Raw genomic sequence first — 11,644 nt, 5'->3', positions numbered from 1 at the left:
TTTGTTATTTGAAACTGCTACTGTTGGTTCTTTTGTCAGCAAAGCTATTGCTTGTAACATTTTTTAAAATTATTTTCATTGTTATTATTATTATTTCAGATGGCGCACATCAGTCGTACTAAGATAATCCCACCTACCCTCACACCTGCTACAAAATCATTGTGCAATGCTCAACAGTCATGCTCTCTCAGCCCTGATGAAACAAAATCTTCAGTTCATACCACTAAACTGCTAACAACTGAAGGAGGAGTACAAACAGCCAAACGCCCCAAATCTCTGCCTATTGTTGAAAATCTCTTCAACAATACAACAAAGTGTAAAATTGATAAACTATCTTCCAGTGTATCTTCACTGCATTTACAACCCCAGGCTGTAATGTCAGGTTATCTTGAAAGGAGAACATCTTTGGAAGAATGGTCCAAGTATGTATTTATTTATTTACTTTATGAATTACAAATGGAATGTCATTCTTTTATTCTTTTACTGGTTTCAATCATTCAACTGCTGTTACTCCAAGCCTTTGCCTTTAAGTGTTTTCGTTAATCATATCACTCCTAGAAGTAATTTCAACCTACTGATTATTTTATCAACCTGTATTTATTAAATGGCTAAGTTTCTCTTTTTGGCTTAAAGGAATGCAACACAATGAACCACTTTACACAATATTCCTACTCCACATGTATTTAATTGGGTTTCACTCAGTTTCCTTTAAACAATTTCACTCACAAGGGGTTGGTTGGCCCATGACTACTATAGATATTAACGCAAAGTGCTGCATCCAAGGTGAAGCAATTACCAAACACTAGTTATTTTTTGTTGTTCTTTACATCATCTTTCCTGACTGTAATATTCTGCAACAGTTGCCACTAACAATTCCTTCTAGCCATCATCAGGTGGACATAATTCTTTAATCTTTTACTTGTTTGTCATTAGACTGCAGTCATGGTGGGGCACTGCTTTGAAGAACTTTGGTTGAACAAATTGACCTCATTACTTACTTTTTTAAGCTTGGTACTTATTCCATTGGTCTCTTTTGCTGAACCGTTATGTTATGGTACATAAACACACCAGCACCAGCTATCAAGTGGTGGTGGGGGCACACACACATACATACGTGTATGTGTGTGTGTGTATATATATATATATATATATATATATATATATATAATTGATGGGTGAGCATTTGGCCAATCAGATTTGCAAGGTGCCATGTAAGCATCGATTTGTGAGTTCAGTTCAGCCTGAGGTTAGCTCATCATTTTCCAGTCATTTGTGTATATTTATAGAATTATTGCTTCAAATCTGAGAATAAATATCATGATATATATTATACAGTTATTACACTATGAGTCTTCCATAGTTGCTTTCTCTCTGTAACTTGCAAAGCCTTTTGGATTTGTTTATGAAAATATTTACACGCGCACGCACACACGCACACACACACACACGCATGCACACGCACGCGCTCACGCGCGACAAGCTTCTTTCAGTTTCTGTCTGCCAAGCCCATTCACAAGGCTTTAGTTCAACCTGAGGCTTTAGTAGAAGACATATGCCCATAGTAGAACTGAACTCATAATCACTGGTTGGGAAGCAAACTTCTTACCACACAGTCTGTACCTATAGGTGAAAACATTCATGAAATGTCATACATTCCAAATGATAGTACAATTTAAGGTTGACACCAGTGTTTATAGAAAAGGAAAATACAAACTGGGACAAGAAAAAGTTTAGTCTTTCTGTTATCATATTTCTGTTGAAATATACTTTTATTTCAGTTAAATTTAAAATTAATGAGAAGTTTATCAAAATAACTTTGTCTTTATTATGCTGGTGTTTGAAACACAAATTAGCATGAAATTGTGATGGAAGGTTTTAATTTGGATCCCAGGTAGGTTGGTTTCAAAAGGGCTAATGTATCTATATTTTAATAAAATCTTGTGGAAATTCTACTGTTTATAAATGTTCTCAGCTATTTTGATGCATAAATTTATAAATTTTCATAACATTGTTTCATGTTAAAATTTTGATTGTGAGTTTGATCCCATTCCATAATTAAGGTTGTTAAAAGCTTAATACTCTTAGTTATTCTCATTTTTGTGTCTACAGACCCCTTTGGTTCCTATTTTACACAGGAAAGGGGAACCCTCGTAGTCATTTGATGTCTAAAAACTCTTTGCAGTGGATTAGTGGAATTAGTAGATTATCCTTCGAACAAACTACTTGGTCTTATTTGCCCTACCTTATTATATTCTAAGTTGCAGTCCTGCCAAGGCCAACTTTGACTTTATTTATCAATAGTGGAAGAAGATTGCTAAAAATAATGTCTCTGTCCAATATTCAAGCCTTTATCGGTGCCCTCCCTATCCCTGCCATATCAAATTGAGGAAATATATAAGCAAAGGTATTTCAGCTATGACCGGCCTTTAAGTTTAATACTTATTCTACTGAAGCACTAAGTAACATGGACATGAACAGACCAACATTAGTTGTCAAGTGCTGGTGATCAGAACACCAACATAAAGATCTACACATTCTAAAGCATACACACACACATATAGGCCACAGGCTTCTATGCAGTTTCCTTCTAATTCACTCAGAAGGTATTAGTCAGTCTGGGGCTATAGTAGAAGACACTTTCCCAAGGTGCCACACAGTTGGACTGAACCAAAAACCAAGTGGTTTGCAAGCAAGCTTCTTAACCAGACAAACAACCATGCCTACACCTTGGAAATTGATTAAAAATATTTTGATATTATTGATATTATTGATTGAGTAATTATCAAATTCATTACCATGCTTAATATACCCACTTAATATAACCCAATTTCCAGTTATATTTCAATCGTCAAATGAAATATACTTACCCTCCTTTCGAGGAGAGCAAAAACCTCAAAAATCCTTAGTCTCATGAACAGTTGATGGTCTGTGTTGATAAAAATCACATTTGCCAATCACTTCACACAGTGCACAAACTTAATTAGTTTTGTTTATTTTCATTGTATAAAGAAAGGGGACCTATTTTTATAAACACCCATCTATATTTTAAAAAAAGGTTTATACATATTTGTGCTTTTTTTTTGTTTTTTTTTCTTCCTTCATTGTTTGTGTTACTTTTACAGTTGTGTATAAAATTTTTTTTGATGGGTTACTGGAAATTGTTGATAATCTCCAGTTTTGTGAGTGTTTTAAAGCTCTAATAGTATTCCTCACTGTATCGCCTTATTGTTTGCTCTTTTTTCTTTTCTTGCTTTTGTTTTGACAATCATGGGTCATGTCAAAAAATGGTACCATGTACTTAGGTTTTAAACAATTGTATCTTAATCTAAAATTCATTCCTCTTTCTCTCTCTCACTCATACAATCAATGCACTTATGCACATGAAAATGCATGTGTGCAACTGTATTTACATATATCCACAAAATATGCAACTTAGTGACACTCACATGCATACAAAATATTCAACTGAATCCCATATTCACAATATGTACTCTCTCTCTTTTCCCTTCACTCTCTCTCCCTTTATCTTTCTCCTTCTCTATCTCTCCCTCTACTCACTCACACTCTGTCTCACTTGTTTATTCATTTTCCAAGTTTCTCTTGAGACTGTAAATAAAACAACAAAACACAAAAACATTTTCCAGTTCACCACCTTTATTTCATGAAGGGAAAATGCAGTTTTTTTTTTTTGCTCTTTCCCTTCAAAACGATTGAAAGCAAAAACTAACGCTGACACTAATAGCAGCTATAATAATAATAATAATAATAATAATAATAATGGTTAATATAAACAATTATACCACTGTCATTTATAGAATGGTGAAGCACACACACTCTCTCCCTTCTCCACCTCTTCCCTTCTCTCTCACTCTCTCATTCCCTCTCTCTCTCTCTCACACACACGCACACACAAGTTTCATTGTTTCATTTCTACAGGAATTTAGAAAGTTTTATTAGAGACACATAAAAGACAATGTTTCGCAAAAGAGCTAAATATAACAGTTCCATTTTTGGAATCTTTGTATATTTGTGTATCTCTCTCTCTTTCTCTCTCTCTCTCTCTCTGGTCATTTGATTAAACAGACAAGTTTTATAATGGCTTTTTTTTTTTTTAAATTAGTTAAATGTTTTTGCTGTTGATATTTCACTATCACCCTTTGCTTGATAAATTCCACTTGTTGAAAAGATTGTGTCAAATATTTTGATATTTGACAAATGTTAAATAAGCAAGTATTTGCAATTAGGTGAAAACGATAAATTTATTGAAATTGTTTTTATGGTTTAGAAAAATTATGATTTTGGAAAAATTATGATTTTGAAAAAATTATAGATCATTTAACAGAAAGGTGCTGGTGTGGCTGTTGTGGTAAGAAGTTTGCTTCCCAGCCACATGATTCCAGGTTCTGTTCCATTGCATGGAACCTTGGGCCATGCAATGGAACAGAACCTGCTATAGCTTTGGGCTGACCAAAGCCTTGTAAGTGGATTTGGTAGTTGGAAACTGAAAGAAACCCATGTCTCGAACCATTGCTTGACAACTGGTGTTGGTGTGTTTACATCTCCATCACTTAGCAGTTTGGCTAAAGAAACTAATGTAGGAGTGGCTGTGTGGTAAGTAGCTTGCTTACCAACAACATGATTCCAGGTTCAGTCCCACTGTGTGGCACCTTGGGCAAGTGTCTTCTACTATAGCCTTGGGCCGACCAAAGCCTTGTGAGTGGATTTGGTAGACGGAAACTGAAAGAAGCCCATCATATATATGTATATATGTTTGTATGTGTGTGTATATGTTTGCGTGTCTGTGTTTGTCCCCCCAACATCACTTGACAACCGATGCTGGTGTGTTTACATCCCCGTAACAAAGCGATTCGGCAAAAGAGACCGATAGAATAAGTACGAGGCTTCCAAAGAATAAGTCCTGGTGTCGATTTGCTCGACTAAAGGTGGTGCTCCAGCATGGCCACAGTCAAATGACTGAAACAAGTAAAAGAGTAAAAGAGAATAAGTACCAGACTTAAAAGAAAATAAGTACTGGGGCTGATTAGTTCGACTAAAATTCTTCAAGGTGGTGCCCTAGCATGTCCTCAGGCTAATGAATGAAACAAGAAAGAAAAAAAGTAGGTGCATGCATGACTGCATAGTTGAGAAGTTTGTTTTGCAAAAGTGTTGCTTTGGGTTCAGTCCCATTGTGTAGTAATTTGGGCAAGTGTCTTCTATGCCCTCCGGGTAACCAAACCCTTGAATGAATGTGGTTGATGGAAATTGCATAGAAATCTCTCATATAGACACAGGTGTGGTTGTATGGTTAAGAAGCTTTCTTCCCAACAGTATAGTCTTGGGTTCAGCCCTACTGCATGATATCTTTTGCAAGTGTCTTCTACTATAGTCATGGGCTGACCAAAGCCCTTGTGAGTGGATTTGGTTGACAGAACCTGAAAGAAGCTGTTATATGTATATGTACTATCATCATCATCGTCATTTAATGTCTGTCGTTCACGCTGGCATGGGTTAGATGGTTTGACAGGAGCTGGCAAGTTGGAGAGCTGCACCAGGCTCCATTGTCTGTTTTGGCATGGTTTCTGTGGCTGGATGCCTTTCCTAACACCAACATTTTTACAGAGTGAACTGATCCCATTGGAAGACCCTTCACCTGGGAGAGGAAGTGGAATTGCAGGAAATGGCTTTGTGCTAGGTGAGAGGTTAGTGTATAATAGAGAGACAGGTGGATGTATGTTTGTGTATATGTTTTTGTGTGCCCTTATCTAGACAGTACATGATGGTTGTAAATGAACATCATTGTCACACAGTCGAGGTTGTTTTTTTTTTTATCTAGTCTTTCATGAAAAACGTCTAGCTATGGGAGAATTTTACCTTGGTTAGAAACAAATGAGTGTTGATGACAGGAAAGGAATCCAACCATAAAAAAATCTGCTTCTGGCCTGAGCTAAACAAGCAAGGAAAAGTGGATGTTAAATGATATATAAATAGGTATGAACCATAGTGTTTATCGTGTTTGGGTCATGATCATAAGATTGGGGGTTTGACTGTACTAAAGGAGATCAAAGGGCTGTCTATATGTGCTCAAATGTACCTAGGTATATTAAACAATTTGCTAAGGCATAGCACATGTTATCTAGTCATACTTGCTTGTGTGTGATGGCTATGATTTATATATAAATATATATATATACATACACCTAAGTGGGTGCTGAAAAGTTCCTGGCTTTGGATAAAAGAAAATACAGGAGAATCAGTTAATTATGATTCTATTTAACATATTCATCTCAGTCACACTTATTACAGTGGTCCATCAGTTTTTCTAAACCCTGTAAAAGAACTTGGAAGGCTGGGCCTCCAATCAGGCCTTTTGTAAGACACTTAAAACCAGGAGCTTTATGACCCCCCCCTTGTATGTTTGTGTGTTTGTATGTAGGTGTATAAATTGTGTGGATGTTTGCTTACTGATGTAGATATGTGTGTTGAGTTTTGTTTCTTCACTCCTCCAAAAGTAAAAACTCAGCCATTGGTGAAGTAAGTACAGATTGAAACAATACTGGAGTGGTTGACGTTGATATGATCAATCTAAAACTCTTGGTGACAGTGTTCTAGTATGGCCTCAGTGAAATGGCTGAACCCAGTAAAACGAACAAAAAGTGTCATCAATGCTGTCTGCACCATCACTATCATTGCCGTCATCACCATCATTACAAACACTTATTGAGGTCCACTTTTTTCTATGGCATTATCATGTGTTTGTGACATTGCTGTGACTGCGTATGTATTTCTGCTTGCTAACCCTAATCTGTTTTGTCTAAACTGTCAATCACAGCTGACATTCTCAAATTCCAATCTCTCTGCTTTCCACCACACCTGCCCCTTTAAGATTTCTCTTCTTTCTGTTCATCTTACGCTACACACATTTATTTTTACCAAGCAGGTATTGTTATGCAATGTGCATTGAATGTTCATACAAGAGCACTCAACTTTCTCTCTCCTTTACACACACACACACATACGTGCACACTTATTTTTGTTTCAGTGATTAGAGTGTGGCCATGCTGGGGTACTGCCTTGAATGAATTTTTAGTTAAATGAATTGTTTTTTTTATTTTTAAGCCTAGTACTAATTTTATCATTCTCTTTTGTTGAATCATTAAATTATGGGGATGTAAACATGCCAACACTGGTTGTCAAGCAGTGGCAGGAGACAAACAGATACACACACATACCCACACACATGACAGGCTTCTTTCAGTTTTTGTCTACCAAATCCACTCACACTCTGGTTAGCTAGAGTCTATAGTAGAAGTCACTTGCCCAAGGTGCTGTGCAGTGGGACTGAACCTGAAACCATGTGGTTGGGAAGCATGCTTTTTATCACACAGCCATTCCTGCCCCTATATATGTATATATTCCACTCAGTGCTTTTGGTATCCAAATATTCCTTCAATCCATTTGTGCTCAGTAATTCTCATATCCCACTGGCACATTTAGCAAACCATATGTTCACCTGCTTCCCCTCCATCTTCTCTGCTCAGTGTAAGATACTTAGTCTTCATCAGTTGTTCATATTTCACTCTCATGCACAAAATGAAAAAGCAAGTCAGTTAAAAATAAATATATATAGTAAGTATAAGGACCAGTGTGGCAGTATGATGGAATAATTAGCTTTGCTGTCTTCCATGACATCAAGTAGACCAGTAACTTGTAAATGGATTTTGGTACATGAAAGTAGTGCATAAGCCTGTTGTTTGTGTGTGTGTCTGTGGGTAGGCATGTATGTATCTATGCTTGTCTGTGTGTGTGTGTGTGTGTGTGTGTGTGTGTATATAAGGATTAAAAAATAGCTATGGTGAGATGCAATCTGAAAGTGTGCAAGGTTATGGTACTACCAGTGCTTCTTTTCTAGTGTAGTAAATATGGGTGGATTAGTTAGCTTGGAAGAAACCACTCTATTTCACATTTGTGAACCTAGAAAAAGCATTTGATAGTTTTACTCTCTATACTCATGTACTCATTAATAAAGCTATGAATTTATAATGCTAGTAGTTGTCCATCAAGGCTAGTTTTGCAGTCCTCTTTGTTTATTATAGTTCTCCAGGTTATAACAGAAGAGTTTAAGACTGATTGTGGAAACACTTGTAGACTGATGACCTAGCTCTCATCTATTGAAAATTTTCAGATGAAATTTCAGACTGACAAGCAAAACCTACAATTAAGAAGCTTTAAAGTTTTGTTCACACATCATCTTGTGGTGTGTCTGGTCACATCAGTGATGCTATCTGAGGCACTGGGTGTTTCTTTCAACAATTGGACACTCCCACCAAGTGATAGAACTGGAGTTGTTTAAATCTCAACTTGTGCTTAGGCAGCACTAATTCTTCCATGACTTAGCTTCTCTGATCCATACTACATGAGCTCTTTTAATGCCAACCCACCTGAGATGACTCCTAATTCTATAATACAAATTTCATGTTTGATTAAAACCTTCCACCAAAATTTAGTTTATGTTCCAAACACCTGTTTAATGGCGACAAAGTTATTTTATTAGATTCTTCATTATTTTCAAAAGTAATTGAACCAAAGGCAGTCTATTACAATGGAAATTTTGTAACAAAAGAGTTAAAGCAACTCTTGCTACCTTTAAGGCTAACTTTTGACTATTAACCTCTGTAATATTCAGAATATTGCTAATTCTGATAAGAGACTAGTCTGTATCGTACCTCTGTTAGATCACACCTGGCTTGCTGTCACCATTTTTCTAATGTTTTTGGCACACTTCCATCAGATATATATCCCTCAGTATTTTTTCTCCTCTTTCACTTGACATCCTCAATATGGTCTTCTCAGCAAGTTGAGAGTTCTAGTATAATTACCTGCTTGGAAGTTTCTAAGATCAGCATCAAGTTTGATTTAATGGTGTGAAGGCAATGATTTCCAGAAGCTTTTGTTTCTTCACCAGGTCTTCAGCTTCCTGTTTTGTGCCATTGGTGACAGGTTTGAGAATTTGATTGTGGTGGCTGATGTCAGTCTTTCTTCAACATGAAAGTGATAGGCTTTAATGGGTGAAGATGCTTACCGTTGTTAAATACATTTACAGATAGTATTTGTTATGGGTTTCAGGACCTGGCTATGGTGACAGAAGTGATTTTCACCCAAGGCTTTGGGAAAACTGCTAATGATGTTCTGTAGGATGCACGCGTGCACACACACACACACACACACACACACACACACACACACACACACACACACACACACACACACACACACACACACACACACACACACACATTTGTGTGCACCCACACATGTATATATACATACATACGCACATACAAATTATATATGGGTTTGGCCGTGTGGAAAGAAGCATGCTTCCCAACCACATGGTACTGGGTTCAGTCCCACTGTGCAGTACCTTGGGCAGATGCCTTCTATAGCCTTGGGCTGATCAGAGCCTTGTTAGTAGATTTGGTTGACAGAAACTGAAGGAAGCCTGTCAAATATGTGTGTGTGTATGTGCGTCTGTGTATATATATATATATATATATATATATATATATATATATATATATGTGTGTGTGTGTGTGTTTGTCCCCCACAATTGCTTGACAACTGGTGTTGGTGAATTTACATCCCCATAACTTATTAATTCAGAAAAAGAAGCTGATGGAATAATTACTAAGCTTAAAAAAAAAATTCCTTGGGTCAATCTGTTTGACCGTCCCAGCATGGCCACAGTCAAATGAATGAAACAAGTTGAAGATAAAAAAAATGGTATATATGTTCGCACACACACACGTGTAGCTGAAAGGATTCGATTGTACTCAGTTTCAGTTTCGTAGCTGTTAGTTTGAAGCTCTTTCCTCTCATTTTAATATAATTTGAAATATATGAAACCCATCAAGAAAATTTAAACATTTGATAATTTATTAGTCTCAGATTACCAACCATAAGAAAAGAAATTTAGAGATTTTCAGTTAAAATATATTAACCTTTAGCATACTACATTTTCTCTAGAACAGTTTCTCATGCCACTGCCTTGTTACTGCTACAGGGGAAATAATTTATACAGTGACAAGATGCACCTACAGTGTGCTAAAGGTTAAAGACTGGTGTCATGTGAACCCTTGGACATGTGTTTTCAATATACCTCAAGGCAACAAATACTACTGAGAGTGAATTTGGTTGATGGAAATTATGTAGAAGCATGTCATGTGGTGTATGTCTTTGTGCCTGTGTTTTTCCCCTCATGCCCAAATTTGACAACCAGTGTTGGTTCGTTTATGTGTCTGTAACTTAGTGGTTCAGCAAAAGAGACCAATGGAATAAGTACTAGACTAAATAATAAGTGCTAGGATCGATCTGTTTGATTAAAACCCTTCAAGGTGGTACTCCAGCATGACCACAGTCCAATGACGGAAACAGCTAAGAGATATAAGATTTGTGTGTTGAATACTGTAATTTATTGCTTCTTGGTAAATCACAGGAAATAAATGCACACACACACACACACACACATATTTAACCTTGCATAAATTGTTATTTGTCTTTATTTCCAGATTCTGGTTTGTTCTGAAAGGGAATGTCTTGTATTGCTATCCAAAACATGAAAATCAATCTACATCGATGGATTGCATTGATTTGAATGGAAGTCATATTGTTACTACCAGTGAACCTTTGCCTGGCAAACAGTTCATGTTCCAAATAACTACAAAGGTAACACTTTACTACTACTACTACTGTAAAAGTGCTTGGCTTAGTGGTTTGGGTGTTGTAAAATTCTGATTTTGATTCCTGGATCAAGTGATACATCATGTTTTTGAACAAAACACTTCATTTCATGTTGCTCAAGTTCACTCAGCTATAAAAAAAAGTCCCACAACCAACTGGCATCCTATCCAGGGGTGAAATATATATATACTACAGAATCTGGAAACTGAACTTTTGAGCTCAGAAAGGACCTTTGATCCTTTATAACTACCACTACTACTACACCTTTCTCTCTTTTCCTCTCTGGCTCCTAATATGCTATAAGGATGTGAAACTGGTTGATTTTTGCTGTTTGCTCTCATAAGTCTTTGCCATTCAGCAATAATTAATTTTACAGCTGGATGCTCCTTCTTCTGCTTACCATTCAACCATGAAGTGGAAATGGAACCTCTCCTTTTTTATTGTTTTTTTTTAAAACTTTTTTATAGCTAACTGGGGTAAGCAAAATTATCTGCATTCCTCAAAAGCATTGCACTGTTAAGTTTGAACTTCTGTCTGGTCAATACTTTGGTACCTTTTCTTTACTGCCTTTCTTTTCTGTTTGTTTAAAGTATTATCTATTTGTAATTGGAGAAGTGAAATTGATGGGTAGATGAATGAGATATTGAATGACAAAGCTTTTGTTTTAAGCTCATTATTACAAGAAAAATTTTGTTTTCTCTCGGTAGGACATTCAATTTGATATACCTTAGTTTACTTAATGGTGTGGATGAGTTATGTATCAAAGCTTTCTGAGAAAGAAATCATCTCTTATTCAAGAGTAACTTTGTGTCTCAATCCCTTAATACTTCTGATGAAATGGTAAAAAATAAAAACAACTTAAAACAGTAAGTCTCTGGTTCTCTAGATTCTTGCCATTCCTGAAAGA

At 36.3% G+C, this 11,644-nt stretch overlaps 1 protein-coding gene across 1 annotated transcript in view; it reads left to right on the top strand.

Annotated features, from left to right (window-relative positions):
• The window catches only part of LOC106871143 (uncharacterized), a 154,552-nt gene that overhangs the window by 126,787 nt on the left and 16,121 nt on the right, over window positions 1-11,644 (top strand). The window contains exons 3-4 of the mRNA XM_014917453.3: window positions 100-422; window positions 10,566-10,722. Of these exons, the coding sequence (XP_014772939.2) occupies window positions 100-422; window positions 10,566-10,722 (480 nt within the window). The remainder of the gene's footprint in view (window positions 1-99; window positions 423-10,565; window positions 10,723-11,644) is intronic.

This window comes from Octopus bimaculoides, chromosome 6 (assembly GCF_046866305.1).
Source record: "Octopus bimaculoides isolate indiv1 chromosome 6, ASM4686630v1, whole genome shotgun sequence".
NCBI lineage: Eukaryota > Metazoa > Mollusca > Cephalopoda > Octopoda > Octopodidae > Octopus > Octopus bimaculoides.
This window is presented reverse-complemented; position numbering and strand designations above follow the sequence as displayed.